This window comes from Xenopus laevis, chromosome 2L (genome assembly GCF_017654675.1).
Source record: "Xenopus laevis strain J_2021 chromosome 2L, Xenopus_laevis_v10.1, whole genome shotgun sequence".
Lineage (NCBI taxonomy): Eukaryota > Metazoa > Chordata > Amphibia > Anura > Pipidae > Xenopus > Xenopus laevis.
Genome location: NC_054373.1, coordinates 11892155 through 11917853, shown reverse-complemented (window position 1 = coordinate 11917853; position 25699 = coordinate 11892155). Strand labels below are relative to the sequence as shown.

Below are 25699 nucleotides of genomic sequence, written 5' to 3'. Positions count from 1 at the left end.
TGTTAAAAAAACACGATTTTTTCTTTGAGCTTTTGGCATTCAGAGTTTAATAAATAACTCCCTCAATGTGTAGCTTTACAGAGCATTTGTTGTTTAGATAGGGTCACGGACCCCCATTTGAAAGCTGGAAAGGGCAGAAGTAAAAAGGAAATCATTAAAAAAAAATATGTATATATATACCAATATTTCATATGGTGTATACAAGACTTACCGTGCACCCCAGCTTGATTCAAGATTGATTTTGGAGTGCGGATACTCATTTGGAAGATATATATATATATATATATATATATATATATATATATATATAGATATATATATATATATATAATATATTATATATATATATATATATATATTATATATATATATAAAATAATAATGACCAATTGAAAAGTTGCTTAGAATTAGCCACACTTTAACATACTAAAAGTTAATGTAAAGGTGATTTAAAGGTTATACAGGTACTCTCATTTCCAAATATTTTCTTATTTGCAGGTGTGTGTGTGTGTGTGTGTGTGTGTGTGTGTGTGTGTGTGTGTGTGTGGTGTGTGTGTGTGTGTGTGTGTGTGTGTGGTGTGTGTGTGTGTGTGTGTGTGTGTGTGTGTGTGTGTGTGTGTGTGTGTGTAAATAAATGTCACGTTTTGAATTTTTTTGGGGGGGGCAGATTTATCAAAAGGCGATTTTCGAATTATATTTCAAGCTATTTTTTGTGTACTTCAACTATGGAGTAGTCCAAATTTGATTTCAAATTGAAAAAAATGTGAATTTGGATATCAAAATTTATCAGACCATCTAAAACCTGCCGAATGGCTGTTTTAACCTATGGGGGACCTCCTAAAACCTATTTGGAGTCAATTGGTGGACTTTGAAAAGTCTAAGTTTTTTTTTTGAATTCGTCTTTTTGGTTTTGATTCGTACTATTCGAATTTGAAAGAATACGGACTATTCACCGGAAAAAAAAACAACAACTTTTTTCTTATATAAATTTTGCTTGGTCATTTTTAATTCGAATTTCGAAGTTTTTTTCGATTCGAAATTCAACCCTTGATAAATATGTCCCTATGTGTTTGTTTGGCAGCATGTGTATGTGGTCTGGGCGGGACAGGGACATTACAATTTTGTCTCATTATGTGTGCAGAAGAGATGACAATAAATATATATATATATATATACGTATATATATATATATATATATATATATATATATATATATATATATACATATATACATATATATATATATATTTCTGTCACAAGAGGAGGCAGCTAGACAGATGCAGAGACAAGTTTGTGGCCGGGACTATACACTATGGGAGTTGGGCTGACAAGATTCTGGCTGCCGTGCTTCCCAGTGATTGGCTGCTGCAGACTGAATCACAAGCAGCCAATCACTAGTGCTGCTGTACATATTCAGCCTGTATATAGCATGTGATTGTCCCATTTATAGGGTCACAATGATTGCCCTTATCATAACCTGAATTGGACCTGTTCACATATTGATCTGGTCTGATAGTTGGTATAAGTTACCTACAATATATAGTGCTGAATTGGTATAAATACTAAATCAGCAAAGTTGCCCTTGTTTGGGGACCTGGCTAAGGGGACTGATGTTTGTGTATGGGCAGCTTATTTGTTTACAGGTTGCTAAATAAAGAATCTTGTGTATTGAGTGTGGGGTATAAAGTGGAGAGAAATGGATTATGATTCAGAATCATAATGAGTAAACATCTATATTAGGGCACTTTATGACTAGGTTAGTGGTATGTAGAAGCCTTTATTTCTATCTGCACTGCAAGTGGAATTGTATTGTCATCGCTTTATACCATGTATTTATAAAGTGGCCTCATATTGTGCAGTAGAGGGCTTTGTACTTATCCAATATACAAATGTTAAAGGGCCTGTTCCTTAGAGCTGACTCTCTGTTGCCATGTGACCATCCATACATTTAACCTTATTCTACAGCTAATGCACATAGCCTCCTTTAAAGGGGAAGTAAAGGCTAAAATAGAATAAAGCTTGAAAAGCTGTATTTTGTATACTAAACATAAACATGAACTTACTGCACCACAAGCCTAATCAAACAAATGATTAATGCTTTCAAAGTTGGCCACAGGGGGTCACAACTTTGTTAAACATCTTTGCAAGACCAAGACTGTGCACATGCTCAGTGTGATCTGGGCTGCTTAGGGACCGTAATAAATTATCAAAACAGCACAAGTCAAATAATATCTGCCAGAAGCCGATACATCAAGACTGATTCATAATCAGAATATACAGACTGCACTGGGTCCTGTGTTGTCATGTAATCTAATGTGGATTTTATAGTCTTTGTATTGTTTAATACAAACTTTCTCCATCTCTGCAGAGCCAGTTGTTGCAGCAAAATAATCCTCCAAATAGAATCCCAGTATATCTGTTTAAATCTGGCTCCATGATCTTTGTCCCTGCAGCTGGAGTTGGAAACAATAAAGGGGATGTAAAGGCAAAAATAAAATTTGATAAAAATCTGTACACAGTCGCCGACTGCTCTACAGGGAAACAAACAAAGCTGCTTGAGTTCTGCATGGCTGGGAAGTAAGCCGGGGGCTCCCCCTGCTGTTCATAAGTATGATTGTTTCCCTGCAGAGCAGTTAGGGACCGTCTGACAATTCCTATCCACAGCAGTACATGAAGGGAGAATTGCACTGCATACAGTCAGGTTTCTTATAAAAACGGTATACTTTTTTTAATTAAAGTTTATCAGAGATAGGTTTCTTTTTGTTAAAGAAAGTAAAAATGGGATTTTATTTTTTTGTCTTTACATGACCTTTAAAGGGGTTGTTCACCTTAACTTTTAGTATTATGTAGAGCAGTGATACTGAACCAGTGACTCAGGAACAACATGTTTCTCACTAATCCCTTGGATGTTGCTCGCAGTGGCCTCAAAGCAGGTGATTATTTTTGAATTCCAGGCTTGGAGGCAAGTTTTAGTTGTATAAAAACCAGAGGTATTGCCAAACAGAGTCTCCTGTAGTCTGCCAGTCCTCATAGAGGCTACCAATTAGCCAATCACAGCACGTATTTGACATCCCTATAGTCTTTTTCATGCTATGTTTTGCTCCCCAACTCTGCTCACAGGTTAAAGGAGAAGGAAAGGCAAAAATCAATGCCTTTCTCCTTGTATTGTACTCCCCAAGACCTCCTGAAACGCTATGGTATAAACGCACGTAGGCCAGTCAAATCTCGTAGAATCCATGTCCTTGTTCGCATCGCTTATGTAGTCAGGCAGGCGCCATGTTAGTAAAGGCTTCCTTTACCTCTTTCTTCTTATTGGGCATGCGCAAAAAAAAAAACAAGTTGACCCCTGAAGGAGCTCCAGCATCGCATTAGTGCCTCACCGTAACCTGCTCTGTATAAAGGTATTGTCCCCTTTTCATCTGGTTGCTAAGGTCCAAATTAATCTAGCAACCATGCATTGGTTTCAATGAGAGACAGGTTTATTAACAGGAGAGGACCTGAATAGAAAGATGAGTAATAAAAAGTAGCAATAACAATACATTTGTAGCCTTACAGAGCATTTGTTTTTAGATGGGGTCAGTGACCCCCATTTGATAGCTGGAAAGAGTCAGAAGAAGAAGGCAAATAATTAAAAAAACAAAACAAATGAAGATCAATGCAAAAGTTGCTTAGCGTAGGCCATTCTGTAACATAATTAAGGGGGCAGATTTATTAGGGTCGAATTGAAAATTAAAATTTTTTATGGTCAAAACTCTCAAATTTGAATTATGAATAATCCAAACTTGATTCGAATTTTAATTAGAATTATGAGATTTATCAAACCTTGCCCCTTTAAAAATTCGAATTCGACTATTCGCCGCCTAAAACCCGCTCATGTCAATGGGAGAGGTCCAGGGACCAATTTGAAGCTGTTGCTAGCCTTCCTGACATTCGAGTTTTTTTTTTTCCGAGGAGAAAACTCGATTCGTGTTTAGTCGAATTAGATTCAAATTCGATTGGAGTTTTTAGGTTGGTGATATTTGGTTTGTTTTATTAAATAACCTCCCAACCAAATTTAGAGTATATTCGAATTTATTAGAGTTAAAAATAAATTTCACGTGAATTCGAAATTCGACCTTTGATAAATGTGCCTCGAAAAGTGAACCGTCCCCTTTAATTCTTATAGAAACAAGAGTGGAAGTGAATATGCTCACCAATGTTTCCTAATTAAGTGCGTATGAGGTGCTAATGAAGGATCCGGCAATGTGCTGGTGTGAGAGCAAAGGTCCGTATCACATTGACACTCCCGAGGTGCAGTTTTGGGTGAGTGGGAAGAAACCAAGGCACGGGGGGGGGAGAACATGAAATCCCTCCTCTGCACAGTGAATGGCCACTGCCAATGTGCTGTATTTGTGTGTATTCTGTTACATTTCATGTGCAGCTAAAGCACCAGCTTCTCCTGTTGGGAAGATCCATTCCTAATGTTATCACTGGTAGAGACGCCTGTTTCCAAGCAGCCAGCTGAACACATACATTGTTTTATAGAGGAAATAATTGCTACAACAGGTTACTTTATATACATACAGCATTAAAGGAGAAGGAAAGGGGGAATCATTGGGAGGTACCAAATGTTAGACACCCCCCTCAGTTAGGGTTGCCACCCGGCCGGTATTTTACAGGCCTAGCCGGTAAAATACCTGCCGGGGCCGGTATTACAAATTTACCGGCAAGGTAACTGCAGGTAAATTTGTAATACCCTTAAAAAGACCCCCTCGGCCCGCCCCCCAATCCCCTGTAAACTTACCTTTTCTTTTGCCTCTTCTAGCGTCCGTGGCTTGGCCCGCCCCTTTTGATGCCATGTCCCGCCCCTTTTGACGTCACATTCTGCCCCTTTGAGGCCCCGCCCCCCAGCAGCCGGTAATTTTTTTTATAAAAGGTGGCATTCTACTGGGTTACCTGATACCCCTGGGCTGCTTCCCCTGTTACACCAGCCTGGGGCACTTCTGTGTGAGCTCCATCCTCGGGTCCACATTTAAAGGATAAGAAAACCTTAAAAATTGATGAGAATGCTATTCTAAGCACCTTTGCAGTGTACTTTCATTATTTGTTTTATTTTAATTCCTTGATTTCAAAAAGGTTTCTAATTGTTTTCCTAAGAGCAGCCTCTTTCTTTCTCCTGACAACTTCCTTGACTACTTGGTGGTCAGATTGGTTGTAAAATGACCAGCAGGCGGCGCTGTTGTGATAAAATTCATTCAATCGTTAAAAAAAATCGATAAAATTCATTCAGTACATGCATCCTAAAGGATAAGTAAACCTTTAAAATAAGTAAATGTAAAATTGATTAGGATGCTGTTCTAAGCACTTTTGTAATTCACATTCATTATTTAGCATTAATTCCAAGATATTAAGGGGGATACATGTACTCTTAAAGGACCAGTAACATCAATTTAAAAACAATGTTTTGTTAGAATAGAACAGAAAAAAAACCAAACAAAGACATTTGTTAAATCTTTATTAAATGTATACTGTCATGGGAAAACATGTTTTTTTCAAAACACGTTGGTTAATAGTACTGATCCAGCAGAATTCTGCACTGAAATCCATTTTTCAAAAGAGCAAACCGATTTTGTTATATTTAATTTTGAAATCTGACATGGGGCTAGACATATTGTCCATTTCCCACCTGCCCCCAGTCATGTGACTTGTGCTCTGATAAACTACAGTCACTCTTTACTGCTGTACTTCAAGTTGGAATGATATCACCCACCACCCAGCAGCCAAACAACAGAACAATGGGAAGGTAACCAGATAGCAGCTCCCCAATACAAGATAACAGCTGCCGAGCTAGATATAAGAACAGCACTTTATAGTAAAAGCCAAGTCCCACTGAGACTGATTCAGTTTGAGTAGGAGAAACAACAGCCTGCCAGAAAGTAGTTCCATCCTAAAGTGCAGGCACAAGTCACATGGGAAACTGACAATATGTCTAGCCCCCTGATTTCAAAATTGAATATAAAAAATCTGTTTGCTCTTTTGAGAAATGGATTTCAGTGCAGAATTCTGCTGGAGCAGCACTATTAACTGATGTGTTTTGAAAAACACGTTTTCCCATGACAGTATCCCTTTAACAGTACATGTATCCTTTAAAGGATAAGTAAACTTTTAAAATAAGTGAATGTAAAATTGATGAGGATGTTATTCTAAGCACTTTTGTAATTTACATTATTTATTTAGCTTTATTTCCAAGATATTAAGGGGGATACATGAACTCTTAAAGTATCAATAACATAAATTTTTAAAAAAAAAAAACAAAATTCGTTAGTATTAACGAATTAAAGACATTTTAAATCGTTAAGTCTTTATTAAGAAATAACTTCCTGAAACTCAGCTTGCGCTCCTCTTCATACAGGGCAACAGTCCATCATTTTGGTAAGTTATCTCTTAATAAAGACTTAGCGATTTATAAGTTTAACTTGTCCTTGTGGTTTTTTTTTCGTTCTATACTAAAAAAAAATTTTTTTTTTGTTGAAAAATTGATGTTACTGGTCCTTTAATATGTATGAATTTTGTTAGAATAGTGCCACCTGCTGGTCAGTTTCCAACTAGTCTGACCAGCAAGTAGTCAAGGAAGTTGTCAGGAGAAAGAAAGAGGCTGTTCTGATGTTCTTCTGCTTAGGAAAGATTTGAGAAAGGTTTTTTTCCCTAAGCAGAAGAACATCAGAGCAGCCTCTTTCTTTCTCCAGCACTATCATTGTTATATCAGCCACAGGCACTACAGCAGAAGTAATTGAGACAGAGATAAAGGGTAATTGATCCTGCTTTGTCCTGTGTGAATCTGGTTCTGATCCCTGGAAGGCACTGGGATTCTGTGGTTAATGCTGTTGCTTATTTAACACTGGGGTCCTGAGTTCTCCCCGGTTTTTTGTGGGGTTGCTCCATGTAGACTGCTGAAACGGTTTCTGATAAAGCCAACACGTGTGTCCTGCATGGAACCAATTTCTAAGACCCGAACCCGCAAACCTGAAACACAACCCGCAAATATACCCACTTTGATCCGCTACCCGACCCGTACCCGCAACTGCCTTATCCGCGACCACTGACCACCGGCAAACAGGAAGTGATTTGCTGCAAACCAGAAGTGACATCATCAAACGTAGGCTGGGCAGAAACTAGTTTTGTAAAATTTTAAAAGGACTAAAATATAGACAATATAAAATAAGATAAGGAATTTAGATGAGACCCGTGACCTGCATCTATACTCGCACCTTAAAATCCTACCCTCGTTCCGCAGTCCTCTCCTATTCATATTCCAGTCTCTTATTCAAATCAATGCATGGTTGCTAGGGGAATTTGGACCATATGAACCAGATTGCTGAAATTACAAACTGAAAGTTTAATTTTAAGGTGAATAACCCATTTAAATAGGACATGCTCAGTGTTGACTATAGTTAGAGATACCCCAGTGCTGACTCTGGTTGGGGACAGCCCTGTTGTGTGACAGGTTGGGGACAACCCAGTTGCTTGTCAGGTTGGGGGGATAACCCAGTTGTGTGTCAAGTTGGGGGGGATAACCCAGTTGGGTATCAGGTTGGGGATAACCCAATTGTGTGTCAGGTTGGGGGGATAACCCAGTTGTGTATCAGGTTGGGGATAACCCAGTTGTGTGTCAGGTTGGGGATAACAACAAACTGCTGTGTAGCCATGGGGGCAGCCATTCTTGCACAGGATACACAGTAGAGAACAGATAATTACTACTATAGTTTATATAAACAAGCTGCTGTGTAGCCATGGGGGCAGCCATTCAAGCACAGGCTACACAGTAGATAACAGATGAGTACTACTATAGTTTATATAAACAAGCTGCTGTGTAGCCATGGGGTCAGCCATTCAAGCACAGGATACACAGTAGATAACAGATAAGTACTACTATAGTTTATATAAACAAGCTGCTGTGTAGCCATGGGGGCAGCCATTCAAGCACAGGATACACAGTAAATAACAGATAAGTACTACTATAGTTTATATAAACAAGCTGCTGTGTAGCCATGGGGGCAGCCATTCAAGCACAGGATACACAGTAGATAACAGATAAGTACTACTATAGTTTATATAAACAAGCTGCTGTGTAGCCATGGGGGCAGCCATTCAAGCACAGGATACGCAGATAACAGATAAGTACTACTATAGTTTATATAAACAAGCTGCTGTGTAGCCATGGGGGCAGCCATTCAAGCACAGGATACACAGTAGATAACAGATAAGTACTACTATAGTTTATATAAACAAGCTGCTGTGTAGCCATGGGGGCAGCCATTCAAGCACAGGATACACAGTAGATAACAGATAAGTACTACTATAGTTTATATAAACAAGCTGCTGTGTAGCCATGGGGGCAGCCATTCAAGCACAGGATACACAGTAGATAACAGATAAGTACTACTATAGTTTATATAAACAAGCTAGTGTGTAGGCTACTTTGAGAGAACACAGCCTTGCTTGATGCTCGCCTGACCTCGGACTCTGCATTGAGAGAGATGGGTCATATGGGACACATTACCTGTATTCCATCATGTGACACATGACCTGTATTACATGTGACAGTTGTTGGAAGCAGCTGCTTGTCATGTGGCATGAGATGAAGTTGCAAATGTGGCCACACAATTGTTGCTGCTGATTTCTCCTTACTTGCCAAACCCCAAATTTCTTGTTATGAGTACAAAGTGTACAGCAGCACTGGTCCCTAGAGGGGGAACTGTCATCAATATAAAGATCTGCAGAACTATCTGCTAACTGCTGCACTTTCCACCCATAATGCCCCCCCCCCCGTGTTAGTGCCATGGTCTCCTTGCTTTGTTAGTGAGCCCCCCAAGTAGTGTTATTGCCATGGTCTCCTTGCTTTTTTAGTAAACCCCCCCAAATAGTGTTAGTGCCATGGTCTCCTTGCTTTGTTAGTAAACCCCCCCCAAATAGTGTTAGTGTCATGGTCTCCTTGCTTTGTTAGTAAACCCCCCCCAAATAGTGTTAGTGTCATGGTCTCCTTGCTTTGTCAGTGAGCCCCCCAAGCAGTGTTATTGCCATGGTCTCCTTGCTTTTTTAGTAAAGCCCCCCAAATAGTGTTATTGCCATGGTCTCCTTGCTTTGTTAGTAAACCCCCCCCAAATAGTGTTAGTGTCATGGTCTCCTTGCTTTATTAGTGAACCCCCCAAGTAGTGTTATTGCCATGGTCTCCTTGCTTTAGTAGTGAACCCCCCAAGTAGTGTTATTGCCATGGTCTCCTTGCTTTAGTAGTGAACCCCCCAAGTAGTGTTATTGCCATGGTCTCCATGCTTTAGTAGTGAACCCCCCAAGTAGTGTTATTGCCATGGTCTCCTTGCTTTAGTAGTGAACCCCCCAAGTACTGCTATTGCCATGATATTGCGCTTATCCATAAATAAAAAATAAAACAGAGCTCCATATGGCAAACCACAAATTCACCAAAGAACAAAACAGCTTCTTTGTCATAAAGATACTTGTAAATCAATATATACTGAACCCTGGAGAGCAATAAATTAGCTGCCATTGTATAACACTTATGTTAACAGCAGCTCCAAACAAGACATCGTTTTATTGTAACACAGGTAGTATAAGTATATTACATGCATGTCAACTGAGCATGTCCTGCACCACCAACACCACTGCCTTCATTCAGCTGATGCACCAACAACCTGATCAGCTGTACAATCTCATTTTCTATACTGCCAGTTCCTCGATATATAAAGGAGAAGGAAAGGCTAAAAGTAAACTTTATCAGAAAGGTCTATATAAATACACCAGTAAACCCTCAAAGCAAAGTCCTCTGTGAAAAGAAACGCATTTCTTTCCTTCTATTGTGTATACATGGGCTTCTCTATCAGACTTCCTGTTTTCAGCTTAAACCTCCTGGGCTAGGGCTTGAGCATGCTCAGTTTGCTCCTCTCCCTGCTGTAATCTGAGCTCGGAGCTATGAGCGAGCAGAGAGAGACTCAGGCAGGAAGTGCTGTCACACCAAGCTAATATGGCAGCTGCTATCCTAAACAAACAGACAGTGTCTAGAGCTGTTTACTCCGGTATGGAAAAACATTCTAAAGAATAAAAATGTTATTCTAGCTTGCACTATTGTGGCTAATCTATATGCAATAAACTGCCTTGGTAGCTTTCCTTTTCCTATAAGAGCCGGTGGGATCATTAGACAGTGACTGTTATCCTTGGAAGCATGAAACGCGTCGAGTTTGTTCGGATGGAACCCCTGTAACCGTTACCTGCTCTAGAACCAGTTTTATGGATTTATCAAACAACTGTGTTTCCTTTAGGCTCATGCCATGCATTTACCTGTATGTAAAGCTCTCGAGGTATTTATATTGCCTTGTACTACTAGTTACAAGAACCATCAGGAGCAGCTGCATATGAATGTATCGGCAGGAACTTCCAGTCAGTCCTCCTTGTTTCTCGGAAGGCATTCCAAGCTCACTTGGGTGGTGTGTGCCAATAAAGTATTCCCATTACCGTGACTGGACATTCTAATGCATTTGGCACCAAGAGCCTTATGTCCAGTAGTTACAGCAGTCGACAGGGTGCTTATGGGCAGCACAATTTATTCACATGAACGTACCCTTTAATTACATACACTCATATTTAATCGAAGATATTTCTGCAGTAAGTACATTGAGTGGAGGAACCAAGTCTCTTACTTTAATATGATGCCTTGTTTTCGGTGCAAAATATGGGGCAAATTCACTAAAGGGCGAATTTTCGCCAGCGAACGATTCGCCACCCTTCTCGCCAATTCGTCAGGCGCAAATTCATTACTACTACACTGATTCACTAAGTTGCGTCTCAGCAGCCGAATGCTGGCGAAGTTTCACTAGCTTTAATTGGTCAAAGCGACCATTTAATAGCGATCTTTCGATAGATGCAAATGTAACAGTTACAACTCTTAAAGACCATCCCACTTTAAAATATGAAAAAACGCCAGAGTTTTTAAAATTATTATGACTTTCTGGCATGTGATGTGATGTCACTGGATGTGATGTAAATGACATAAGCTGTGATGTCACGGACATAAGATGTGATGTCACTGACATAGGATTGAGGAGGATGTAGCTTCAGCTTATCAATTCGCCAGATCTAAGGTGGCGAAGGAAACTCTGGCGAAAGAGGTAACGTTCTGTAAAATCAATCGTTCGCCTGAGGCAAAATTTGCCTGGCGACAGGGCGAAAAGACTGGGCTAGTGGCAATAACTTTCACTAGCGTATTGTCCTCTAAGCCTGCTCGTAAATTGCCGATGTCCCTGAGGATGATTTAGGGCGAATTTTCACCAGCGACTGCCACTTCAACTTTTATTATATCTGCTGCTATGTCTTTGGGGCAAGATGGCGGGTTTTGTGCACACCAATGTATGTAGTAGTGCAGTGTGATTATAATGGGGCTCATTTACTGACTTTAGGCATATTTGGATCCGTGCACCATGCTATTGATATTGGAAAATCAAGCTATACATGTATGGGATCCGTTATCGGAAAGTTCCGAATTACGGAAAGGCTGTGTCCAATAGACTCCATTTTATTCAAATAATCCACATTTTTAAAAATAATTCCTTTTTTCTGTGTAATAATAAAACAGGAGCTTGTACTTGATCCCAACTAAGAAATAATTAATCCTTATTGGAGGCAGAACCAGCCTATTTAATGTTTACATGATTTTCTAGTAGACTTAAGGTATGAAGATCCAAATTACAGAAAGATCTGTTATCCGGGAAACCCCAGGTCTTGAGCATTCTGGATAACAGGTCCCATACCTGTACAACATATTTCCTAGCTGCACTAGATCCTCTTGAGATGCTTCCTGACACTGCAGTGAATCCGTATTGCCTCTTGTCTAAGGACATGCTTTAATTGCCATAAATCTGCTCTGATCTGACCTGCCTGACACCTAACTGTCACATTTTAATCCATAATGATACTGTCAGATGGGCCTGACTCACATATTTTGCTCTTATAGCATTCTGTCTGTGTGTACGTCAGTGTCTTGTAGCATTAAAGGGAACATATACATTTATTTATAATGGCCCTTTATTATTCTGGACATATTCAGTGAAACACATGTATAAGTTATTCTATGGGAACAGACTACACATATTGTTCAGTGCTGGACAAACATACAGATAACTGGCTGATATAGGAGGGCCCTAGTCATCAGAGCTTTCAATCAAAAAAGATAAGGGGGTATGGGGCTGGGCAGTACTTGTGATTTGAGTTTAGTCTTCTTTATGGGGACATGTAAATTACTGGCTCTCCCAGGCCATTGCCATGGGGGCAGCCATTCAAACACAGTATACTCTGTAGATAACAGATAAGTACTACTATAGTTTATATATACAAGCTGCTTTGTAGCCATGGGGGCAGCCCTTCAAGCACAGGATACACAGTAGATAACAGATAAGTACTACTATAGTTTGTATAAACAAGCTGCTGTGTAGCCATTAGGGCCGCCATTCAAGCACAGGATACACAGTAGATAACAGATAAGTACTACTATAGTTTATATAAACAAGGTGCTGTGTAGACATGGGGGCAGTCATTCATGCACAGGATACACAGTAGATAACAGATAAGTACTACTATAGTTTATATAAACAAGCTGATGTGTAGCCATGGGGGCAGCCATTCAAGCACAGGATACACAGTAGATAACAGATAAGTACTACTATAGTTTATATAAACAAGCTGCTGTGTTGCCATGGGGGCAGCCATTCAGAACAGGATACACAGTAGATAACAGATACGTATTACTATAGTTTATATAAACAAGCTGCTGTGTAGCCATGGGGGCAGTCATTCAAGCACAGGATACACAGTAGATAACAGATAAGTACTACTATAGTTTATATAAACAAGCTGCTGCGTAGTTATGGGGGCAGCCATTCAAGCACAGGATACACAGTAGATAACAGATAAGTACTACTATAGTTTATATATACAAGCTGCTTTGTAGCAATGGGGGCAGCCCTTCAAGCACAGGATGCACAGTAGATAACAGATCATTTCTGAAGAATCCCATTGTATACTACAGAGCTTTTCTGTTATCTGCTGTGTATCCTGTGCTTGAATGGCTGCCCCCATGGCTACACAGCAGCTTGTTTATATAAACTATAGTAGTACTTATCTGTTATCTACTGTGTCTCCTATGCTTGAATGGCTGCCCCCATGGCTACACAGCAGCTTGTTTATATAAACTATAGTAGTACTTATCTGTTATCTACTGTGTATCCTGTGCTTGAATGGCTGCCCCCATGGCTACACAGCAGCTTGTTTATATGAACTATAGTAGTACTTATCTGTTATCTACTGTGTATCCTGTGCTTGAATGGCTGTCCCCATGGCTAGACAGCAGCTTGTTTATATAAACTATAGTAGTACTTATCTGTTATCTACTGTGTATCCTGTGCTTGAATGGCTGCCCCCATGGCTACACAGCAGCTTGTTTATATAAACTATAGTAGTACTTATCTGTTATCTACTGCAACTGGACTTGCTGAGCAATTATTTTTAAGGCTTTCTTATCCTTTAAATAAACTCAATAGGTTCAAGTCCAGTTGTTTTTAGATTTACCTATACTAGATATACCATGACCTGGATGAATGAAAATCTTCATAGTCATTATCCCTTATAATACATGAGTGATACTCAGTTCCCTGTATAACTCAGCCTGCAGCCTTGTGTCTTTATATGGTCACAGAACCACCCCTCAGTGACTTCTAATATCCTTATCATTTACAGTAGGGGGTACATTATCCCTTATAATACATGAGTGATACTCAGAGTTCCCTGTATAACTCAGCCTGCAGCCTTGTGTCTTTATATGGTCACAGAACCCCTCAGTGACTTCTAATATCCTTATCATTTACAGTAGGGGGTACATTATCCCTTATAATACATGAGTGATACTCAGTTCCCTGTATAACTCAGCCTGCAGCCTTGTGCCTTTATATGGTCACAGAACAACCCCTCAGTGACTTCTAATATCCTTATCATTTACAGTAGGGGGTACATTATCCCTTATAATACATGAGTGATACTCAGAGTTCCCTGTACAACTCAGCCTGCAGCCTTGTGCATTTATATGGTCACAGAACAACCCCTCAGTGACTTCTAATATCCTTATCATTTACAGTAGGGGGTACATTATCCCTTATAATACATGAGTGATACTCAGAGTTCCCTGTATAACTCAGCCTGCAGCCTTGTGTCTTTATATGGTCACAGAACCCCTCAGTGACTTCTAATATCCTTATCATTTACAGTAGGGGGTACATTATCCCTTATAATACATGAGTGATACTCAGTTCCCTGTACAACTCAGCCTGCAGCCTTGTGCCTTTATATGGTCACAGAACCTCTCAGTGACTTCTAATATCCTTATCATTTACAGTAGGGGGTACATTATCCCTTATAATACATGAGTGATACTCAGTTCCCTGTATAACTCAGCCTGCAGCCTTGTGCCTTTATATGGTCACAGAACAACCCCTCAGTGACTTCTAATATCCTTATCATTTACAGTAGGGGATACATTATCCCTTATAATACATGAGTGATACTCAGAGTTCCCTGTACAACTCAGCCTGCAGCCTTGTGCCTTTATATGGTCACAGAACCTCTCAGTCACTTCTAATATCCTTATCATTTACAGTAGGGGGTACATTATCCCTTATAATACATGAGTGATACTCAGGGATCCCTGTATAACTCAGCCTGCAGCTGATATATATCTAGGCTACTTTAGTTACGGGAGTCTTGGCTAAACTATTGTAGAAATGAAGCAAGAGGGAACGACTGCAGCCGTTGGGCAAGCCATATAGTTCCATGAACCATTTCAAACAAATTGGAATTGACAAAGCAAAATGATTCGTATGTTGTTCGAGTTCATTGCGAGTCCCTTGCATTGTGTAGAAGCCACACGCATGATGTATAATTACTGTTGTTATTACACACTGCTCCTAACACTTGCCCTTTCTTTCTTTTGTTTGCCAGTGTTGTGGTTTGCTGCTGGGCTCTCCCCTCTATTCCCAGGATATGAGACTTGAAAGAGGACGATGCATACAGGTACATTTATCACACTTACTTTTTTTGTGTTGCTTGTGTTCTTGTGTCAGCGCTCTGTGTGTGCGTTCTCCATGGGCTGGTGACAAGGGAGTTTAGGCCGCAACTATTTCTTAGTGGACAGAAGCTCCAGTCATAACTCTCTGGTGCTATAGGTCTTACTATGAAGGTGCCTCAACCTGACTGAATACCAACAGGTGGCAATACAGGTATGGGATCCGTTATCCAGAAAGTTCTGACTTGCAGGAATGCCATATCTCAATTTTCTTCAAATAATCCAAATCTTTAACAACAATTTTTCTTTTTCTTTGTAATAATAAAACAGTAACTTGTACTTGATCCCAACTAAGATATAATTAATCCTTATTGGAAGCAACCCCAGCCTATTGAGTTTATTTAAAGTATAATAAAGCCTTAAAAATAAGTGAATGGAAAATTGTCGAGGGTGCTATTTCAAAAACTTTTACAATATACATTCATTATTTAATTTATTTTAATTCCATGATATTAAGGGCTACATGTACTGTCAATATGAATTTATTTTTCCACAACAGCGCCACCTGCTGGTCATTTTATTCAACCAATCTGACCACCAAGTAGTCCAGGAAGTTGTCAGGAGAAAGGCTGCTGTGATGTTATTTTGCTGTTTCTAATTGTTTTCCTAAGCAGAAGAACATCAGAGCAGCCTCTTTCTTTCTCCTGACAACTTCCTTGACTACTTGGTGGTCAGACTAGTCAGAGAATGACCAGCAGGTGGCGCTGTTGTGACAAAATTCATTCATATTAACAGCACATGTATCCCTTAATCTCATGGAATTAAAATAAAATAAATAATGAATGTATTTTGCAAAAGTGCTTAGTATTGCCCTCTCATACATTTTACATTCACTTATTTTTACGGTTTACTTATCCTTAAATGATTTTTTAGTAGACTTAAGATATGAAGATCCAAATTACGAAAAGCACTCTGGATAACAGGTCCAATACCTGTAATAATAAAACAGTAGCTTGTACTTGATCCCAAAAAAGATATAATGAATCCCTATTGGAGGCAAAACCAGTCTATTGTTTATTTTAGGGATGCACCGAATCCAGGATTCGGTTCGGGATTCAGGCAGTATTCGGATTCGGCTGAATCCTTGTGTCTGGCTGAACCGAATACTAATTTGCATATGTAAATTATGATGACTTTTTATCACAAATTAAGGAAATTAATAAAATTTTCACACTTTTTCCTTTCCCGTCCCTAATTTGCATATGCAATTTAGGATTTGTTTCGGTATTCGGCCGATTCTTTCACAAAGGATTCTGCCGAATCCTAAATAGTGGATTCGGTGCATCCCTAGTTTATTTAATGTTTAAATGATTTTCTAGTATATGGAAAGATCTGTTATCTGGAAAAGCGCAGGTCCTGAGAAATTCTGGATAACAGGTCCCTCACATTTATTTTCTTTACTGCTGTTTCTACGGCTAGTGATCAGAAATGACTATAAAAAGCAGAATTCTGAGCCCAAAAAAATGTGGTCATCTCTGAGCAAGGGGCCTAAGCAGATCCTCTCTGAATTCGGTAACAGAAAAAGTAGTGGTGTGGCCTGTAGCAATGTTTTTGGGTCAGCCTGGTATGGCTTGTAGAAATGTTTTTGGGCTGGTGAGTATTTGTTAGGGCAGTGCTGCTGTTGGATTTGTTTGGGGCTAAAGGTCTTTAGGTGTATTCACTGTATTTCACTGGAATCTAAATCCTAATTTGCATATGCAAATTAGGGATGGGAAGGGGAAACTTTTTTTACTTCCTTGTTTTGTGACAAAAATTCATGCGATTTCCCTCCCCGCTACTAATTTGAATATGCAAATTAGCATGTAGATTTGGTTCAGCCAGGCAGAAGGATGCGGCCGAATCCGAATCCTGCTTAAAAAGGCCGAATCCTGAACCGAATCCTGAATTCGGTGCATCCCTACTTGTGTGTGAGGTTATGTACATGCCATATTTACTTTTGAGTAAATTGATACAAGACTTCTAAATACCTACCCTGTTAGTAGCTGTTTATTGATGTTAAAGTAGAACTAAACCCTAAAAACGAATGTGGCTAAAAATGGCATATTTTATACAGTGAACTTATTGCACGAGGCTAAAGTTTCAGCTTGTCAATAGCAGCAATGATCCAGGACTTCAGACTTGTCACAGGGGGTCACCATCTTGGAAAGTGTCTGTGACACTCACATGCTCAGTGGGCTCTGATTGGCTGTTGAGAAGCTAAGCTTAGGGCTCGTCACTAATTATCCACCAGAAAATGAGCTTCCCTGGCTGTAATATAAGCTGATGCTACAGGTTTGCTGATTATTAAATTCTGATGCTAATTGCACTGGTTTCTGTGCTGCCATGTAGTAATTATCTGTATTAATTACTAATCAGCCTTATATTGTGACATTTTTATTCTATATGTACTGTATATTGTGAGTGGGTCCCTAAGCTCAGTAAGTGACAGCAGCACAGAGCATGTGCAGTGAATCAGCAGAAAAGAAGATGGGGAGCTACTGGGGCATCTTTGGACACACAAATCTTTACTGCTAAAGGGCTGTGGTTGCCTTGGGCTGGTACATAACGTACTACATTTCTAGCTATTTCTTTAGTTTAACTTTCCTTGTCCTTTAAAGGTGTATTTCACACTTACAGGGGGGCATGCAAAGTGGCACTGAAAGCCACGCTGTCCTGCTTCTTCTTGACAGTGGTGAACCCAAGGCAGATCCATATAGAGAAGGAGCAAAGGCCTGTATATATATATATATATATATGTGTATATATATATATATATATATATATATATATATATATATATATATATATATATATATATATATATATATATATATATATCACTGCTCTGTGTAAGTCAGACAAGACACTTAACTTAATCAGCTGGCTTCTGCTACATTTTTTCTGGAAGTAGAACCGGCAGTGCAAAAGATAGAAACAGCCAAACAGATGCTGTAGCAATTACAGTTACAAATAATTTGGACATATGTCATTAAAGGAATAGTTCAGTGTGAAAATAAAAACTGTGTAAATAGATAGGCTGTGCAAAATAAAAATGTTTCTAATATAGTCAGTTAGCCAAAAATGTAATGTATAAAGGCTGGAGTGACTGGATGTCTAATAAAACAGCCAGAATCCAACTTCCTGCTTTTCAGCTCTATAACTCTGAGTTAGTCAGCGACTATAAGGGGGGCCACATGGTACATTTCTGTTCAGTGAGTTTGTAATTGATCCTCAGCATTCAGCTCAGATTCAAAAGCAACAGAAATGACCCATGTGGCCCCCCCTCAAGTCTCTGATTGGTTACTGCCTGGTAGCCAGGGTAACCAGTCAGTGTAAACCAAGAGAGCTGAAAAGCAGGAAGTAGTGTATAGACTGACTGGTTATACATCAAATCACTCCAGCCTTTATACATTACATTTTTGGCTAACTAACTATATTAGAAACATTTTTTATTTTGCACAGCCTATCTATTTACCCAGTTTTTATTTTTACACTGAACTATTCCTTTAAAGGGGACCCGTCACCCTCTGAAATAATTCCAAATACTTTTTTATCATGTCAGTTGAGCAAAATAAAACTTACTTACACTACATTTATTATTTAAATTTTGTTTCCGTCAGTCTTGGAATAACACAATCACAGCACACAGGCAGGAGCCATTTTGTGCACACGGTTATTAAGACAAGTTGTGTATCACCCAAAAATCTTGTGTATGCGCTCGATTGGTGGACCTAATGCCCATACACATTGCCCTACACAACTATAGAGTGTGAGGAGGGAGGGGGAATGTGGGGAGAGCAATGACATCTAGGAAATGCTGAATAGAAAGTGAAAGTAATTGAGGCGGGGCAGGTAATATTTGATTGACAGCTCAGATATTTAAATGTCTTTATAACAGGTATAAATGCTTTAATGAAAAAAAACAATATGGGTTCCATGTTTAATTTGCTAACAACTTTTGTTATACAGCTTTTTATGTGTAGGTGACAGGTCAATTTTAAAGGATAAATTAAAAATTAATATTGTCTAAAAATTGACCCTTTACTGGAGCTCCCTATTGAGATGTTCTCTGGTCCTTGTACTTTCAAATGAGGGCTGGCCAATCACAGCCCTAGAGTCACACAAGCACAGACAGCTTCAGTTCTCTATCAGGTCCTGCTAGCTGCTGATTGGTTCCTATCCAACAGTGAGCTGAGTGCTGCGGACTCCCCTGCATAGGCTGAGAAAGGAGGCAGCAGGAAGTGGAGCAGATGGGCAGGACTAATAGAGTTTTTTTGCAGAAATTTTCAATAAAGTAACCAGAAACAAAAAATTTTAAAGCACATTCCTTCTATAAGAGTTGAATGCACTAGCACATTCTTGTTTCTTTACATAATATGTCTCCTTTAATGTATATCACAAAGAATTACATTTACTAGGGAAAAAACACTTTTTGGGAGTATTTCCCCTTTAACTTTTCCCTTAGAACAGCTGCCCCATGTCATGTGACTTGTGCCTGCACTTTAGGAGAGAAATGCTTTCTGGCAGGCTGCTGTTTTTCCTTCTCAATGTAACTGAATGTGTCTCAGTGGGACATGGGTTTTTACTATTGAGTGTTGTTCTTAGATCTACCAGGCAGTTATCTTGTGTTAGGGAGCTGTTATCTGGTTACCTTCCCATTGTTCTTTTGTTTGGCTGCTGGGGGGGAAAGGGAGGGGGTGATATCACTCCAACTTGCAGTACAGCAGTGAAGAGTGACTGAAGTTTATCAGAGCACAAGTCACATGACTGGGGGCAGCTGGGAAACTGACAAAATGTCTAGCCCCATGTCAGATTTCAAAACTGAATATAAAAAAACTGTTTGCTCTTTTGAGAAATGGATTTCAGTGCATAATTCTGCTGGAGCAGCACTATTAACTGATTCATTTTGAAAAAATTTTTTTTTCCCATGACAGTATCCCTTTAAATTAGGCTGCCGCAAAAGAAAAATCATCCAATGGCAAAAACACAACCTGATGACCAAATGTGAACTCTTGTTCCATCCAGATTCAGATCCAGAGTTCATTGCTTCTTGTACAGAAACAAGAGTGTTCCCCTTTACAAACATCCACTCCATTTAGCTTTAGTAATACAGCCCTATAGATTTCAATTGGCCTAAAATACCATTGTCTGTTTCATTCTAAAAGTTCATTTTAAGGTGAACCAACTTTTACATTTTTTTAAATAATTAATTTGGGGAGGGGCATTTCTTGAACAGCAAGTGCTTGAACACAGATGAGTATTATTGTATTATAAAGCAGCCTATGATTCATAGCTTTTTGTTTCCCTGTTTTTAAAGTTGCTGTCTGAATTAAAGGAATTGTTCATTATAAAATAAAAACTAGGTAAATAGGCTGTGCAAAATAAAAAAAATAATCTAATATTAGTTAGTTAGGCAAAAATGGCTGGAGTGACTGGATGTCTAACATAATAGCCAGAACACTACTTCCTGCTTTTCAGCTCTTTTGCTTTCCACTGATTTATCAGAGTATTGAGGGGGGCATATGGGTCATAACTGTTGCTTTAGAATCTGAGCTGAATGCTGAGGATCAGTTGCAAACTCACTGAACAGTTATGTCCCATGTGGCCCCCCTTATAGTCACCGACTAACTCAGAGTTAGAGAGCTGAAAAGCAGGAAGTAGTGTTCTGTTTTCTTAGACATCCAGTCACTCCAGCCTTTATACATTACATTTTTGCCTAACTAACTATATTAGAAACATTTTTTTATTTTGCACAGCCTATTTATTTATCTAGTTTTTATTTTTACACTGAACTTTTCCTTTAAAGGAATGGTAACGGCAAAAAATGAAAGTGTTTTAAAGAAATGACCATGTAATGTACTGTTGCCCTGCGCTGGTAAAACTGGTGTGTTTGCTTCAGAAAGTCTACTATAGTTTATATAAACAAGCTGCTGTGTAGCCATGGGGGCAGCCATTCAAGCACAGGATACACAGTAGATAACAGATAAGTACTACTATAGTTTATATAAACAAGCTGCTGTGTAGCCATGGGGGCAGCCATTCAAGCACAGGATACACAGTAGATAACATATAAGTACTACTATAGTTTATATAAACAAGCTGCTGTGTAGCCATGGGGGCAGCCATTCAAGCACAGGATACACAGTAGATAACAGATAAGTACTACTATAGTTTATATAAACAAGCTGCTGTGTAGCCATGGGGGGCAGCCATTCAAGCACAGGATACACAGTAGATAACAGATAAGTACTACTATAGTTTATATAAACAAGCTGCTGTGTAGCCATGGGGGGCAGCCATTCAAGCACAGGATACACAGTAGATAACAGATAAGTACTACTATAGTTTATATAAACAAGCTGCTGTTTAGCCATGGGGGTGGTGTTTCTGAAGCAAACACACCAGTTTTACCAGTGCAGAGAAGCGGTTCATTATATTTTCATTACTTTAAAATACTTCCATGTTTTGATGTTACTGTTCCTTTAAAGGGGTTGTTCACCTTCCAAACACTTTTCAGTTGTTTTCAGATTGTTCCCCAGACTTTTATCAATTGCTTTCCATTTTTTTATTTTTTAAACTTCAGTTTTGGAATAACAGCAAAGATTAATCTTCCTGTCTATGTTATTTCAGTTAATAATAGGAATGTACCTAATTCACTATTTTGAGATTTGGCTGAATCCCTTCATGAAAGATTTGGCCAAATCCCAGACTGAATCCAAACGTGAATTTCCCTATGCAAATTTGTACCAGAAAGAGTTCAAAACAACTGTGCCCTTATTTATTTTTTTCACTTCCTTGTTTGTGTGACGAAAAATCATGTGATTTTTAAGAGTTCAGTTCTGCCAGGCACTTGGATTCTGTCGAATCCTGCTGAAAAAAAGACCAAATCCCGAACCAAATCCCGAACCAAATCCTGTATTCAGTGCAGTTGTTAAAGGGGAACTTCGACTTCCAAACGAAAATTTGATAAAACGACCACATAACACAGATCCCCCTAATATACCCATCACAGTTACCTGTTTCTTCAAAAAGTATGAATAAATACCAATTTCTATGCTGAAATCCAGCTGTGTAACAGTTCTTCTCTTTCTGCATCATTTGAAATCCGGGCAGGGAAGGAGGGACTAAACACTGATGTTACAGTTTGTAACAACTTCTCCACAGCTTACAGACAACATGCAGGAACTACATAACCCACAATGCATTGCACTTTGATGTTCCTTTCCTTATTGAAATCACATGTGCAGGGAATTGTGGGGTTTGGAGGATGCAGGCTGAGGACAGATGGCTGTTGATACAAAGTAGCAGTAGTCAGACAGCTCAGCAAAGTAGTCAGACCCATCAGCAGGAGAGCAGGGGGCTAGACTTAGGGAACTATCAGAAATCATTAAATATCATCAAAAAGTCTGCATATTTTTTAATTGATGTATATTGCAAAGTTGCTTGAAATTATGTTCTCTTTTTCAAAAAGCATATGTTATGTTTTTGTGGAGTTTCCGTTTAATAACTGCAGAATCTGAACAGTTACAATTTGCTACATTTAGTTGATATATTTCTCAGCAGTATGTGGAGTATTAGTAACTATTGTATCAATTCTAACAGCTGCCTTTAAAGGAGAACTAAAGCTTAACTAAAGAAGTAGCTAGAAATGTTGTACATGATGTTTTGTGCTTCTGTACCAGCCCAAGGCAACCACAGCCCTTTAGCAGTAAAGATCTGTCTCCAAAGATGCCACAGTAGCTCCCCATCTTCTTTTCTGCTGATTCACTGCACATGCTCTGTGCTGCTGTCACTTACTGAGCTTAGGGACCCACTCACAATATACAGTACACATAGAATAGAAATGTCACAATATAAGGCTGATTAGTAATTAATACAGATAATTACTACATGGCAGCACAGAAATCAGTGCAATTAGCATCAGAATTTAATAATCAGCAAACCTGTAGCATCAGCTTATATTACAGGGGAAGCTCATTTTCTGCTGGATAATTAGTGACGAGCCCTAAGCTTAGCTTCTCAACAGCCAATCAGAGCCCACTGAGCATGTGACACTTTCCAAGATGGTGACCCCCTGTGACAAGTTTGAAGTCCTGGATCATTGCTGCTATTGACAAACTGAAACTTTAGCCTCATACAATAAGTTCAGTATATAAAATATGCAATTTTTAGCCTCATTCAAGTTTACAGTTTAGTTCTCCTTTAATGAAACCCAGGGATTCTGCTCAGCAGGGACAAAGATAAGAAATGTATCAACTAAATGTATCAATTTAGATCAGTGACAGAGTTGGTGACCCCCCTCCAGCTGCTTTAGAAAGATTTAAGAAGGTGAAACTCAGGGGCGTAACTACAGAGGAAGCAGACCCTGCGGCTGCAGGGGGGCCCAGGAGGTATAGGGGCCCTATGAGACCCTAATTAATGAGAAATGTCAATAAATATTGGTAAAACAGGACAACCTCTGGAAATGTTGGGGGCCCTAAAATTAATTTGCTGTGGGGCCCAGTAGCATCTAGTTACTCCACTGGTGAAACTTAAGGGTTTACACTTCAGTACAAGAAGAATGGTCACAAATTTTTTATAAACAATTGTCTTTATTTCTGGTGAACCAACTGAACTGAAGAAAAGTGTTGGAAGGTGAATATTCCCTTTAAGGCTAATGAGAGGCACATTTTTTAAGGTTGAATTTTGAATTCACGTGAGTTTTTAAAAACTCCCATAAATTCAAATTCGACCAATTGAAATTTATTTAAAAAAAAAAAATCAGATTTTTCAAACTCAGGTGGATTAAATGGACCCGAAAATTCAAATCAAATTCAAATTTAATAAACTTGATTTGAGTTTTTCTCTAAAAAAAAAAAAATCCAGTTTCAGAAAGGCTGTAAACAACTCCAAATTGATCCATGGACATCTCCCATTGACGTAAACAGCATTTGGTAAGATTTAGGTTGCGAATAGTCGAATTGGCGTTCTTAAAGGGCCAGAGTATGAAAAATCTTAAAATTCAAATTTTAAAAAAAAAACTCAAATCAAATTCAAATTTTGACCCTAAAAAAATTCAAAATTTCGATTCCCAATTTTTGTGTGCTGTTAACCCAAGGCATTTATTAAAATACAGTTTAGTTTGTGCCCTTTGATGTTAAGGTGCCTGTAATGGGGCGGATAAAAGCAGCTGATTTGGTCCCTCCATAGGGAGTTGACCGCGTATTAGCCAACATATGGGACACACCAATGAGCCAACAGCCAATATCTTGGTGAAAATTGGGTGCTGGGGCAGGTTTAAAGATCCTGTTGGACGAAGATCACGTTATTGTGTGAAGAAGAAAGGCATTTTATAGCCAATAGATTAGCTGCAATAGAGCAAGCTATAACACTATATTTATTCTGTAGAATGCTTTACCATACCTGAGTAAAAAGCTCTAGAAGCTCTCTCTGTTTGTTTAGGATAGCAGCTGCAGTATTAGCTTGGTGTGACATCACTTCCTGCCTGAGTCTCTCCCTGCTCACTCATAGCTCTGGGCTCAGATTACATCAGAGAAGGGAGGGCGGTAAGAGGAGCAAACTGAGCATGCTCACGCCCGGGGCACGGAGGTTTAAGCTAAAGGCAGGAAGTCTGATACGATAGACCCACCCCACGGTTATGTTACAAAAGGGGCGGGGCAGTGGCGAGTCTATCAATTCAGGAAATGAAAGCCAGCAGTGTGAGGTCGCAGGTGGGAAGAGCGACCCGAAGAGTTTTTGTGGAAGCCGGCCTGAACCCACCATCGCTAAAATAATTACTAATTCTGCATTTTAACCATTAGCTGGTACCTAGAGACACTGATCATAGCAACCAGGCTAGGAGTTTAAAGGGCAAGTCAACCGCATAATAAAATGTACCCAATAAAAGAAAACATAATTCTTAGCAACTTTCCAATATACATTGATTAAAAATTTCTAGCTATTTAATGTTATTTGAAAAAACATTTGTTATTGAAAGCATTTGCTTAGCTGCTGGTTGTTACTTTTTAAACAATGTTGCAAAAGTCTTAATACCCCAGCAAACACAGGTTAATCAGCTGCCTTGTCTTACATTGTATCAAAAGTCTTAGACATCAGGAAAGAGCAGACAGGGACAAATAGCCACTGCTTTAAATAGCAATATATATACAAATAACTTAGGAATATTGTATCGAATGTATATTGCAAAGTTACTCAGAATTATGTTTTCTTTTATTCAGCAAAAAATTATTTTTTAGGGTTGAGATTCCCTTTAAGGTATGGTGCTGTAAACCTAAACCTTTCCATGGTGCAAGTAATTCCATTACTTCTTGCTCCTGTTTTTGTATTTTTTGTTTTTTTGCACTTTTAGAGGCACATTTATCAAAGGCCAAATGAACTCAAAATTTATTAAAATTTTCAAATTTCCCAAACTTGGGTGAATAGGATCGACCCTAAAACTCAAATCGAGTTCAAATTCAAATAGAGTTTTAAAAACTCGATTCAAGTTTTTTCTCCAAAAAATGTCAGGAAGGCTGCAAACAACTCAAAATTGATTCTAGGATGTCTCCCATTGACTAAAACAGCAAT

The 25699-nt window shown here is 39.0% G+C and overlaps 1 protein-coding gene across 2 annotated transcripts in view; it reads left to right on the top strand.

Moving 5' to 3' along the window:
* The window catches only part of dyrk1a.L (dual specificity tyrosine-(Y)-phosphorylation regulated kinase 1A L homeolog), a 61496-nt gene that overhangs the window by 6492 nt on the left and 29305 nt on the right, over positions 1 to 25699 (top strand). For both annotated transcript variants that reach the window (XM_041581545.1, XM_018245895.2), the window contains exon 2: positions 15031 to 15102. In XM_041581545.1, the coding sequence (XP_041437479.1) occupies positions 15093 to 15102 (10 nt within the window). In that variant the 5' untranslated portion in view covers positions 15031 to 15092. The remainder of the gene's footprint in view (positions 1 to 15030; positions 15103 to 25699) is intronic.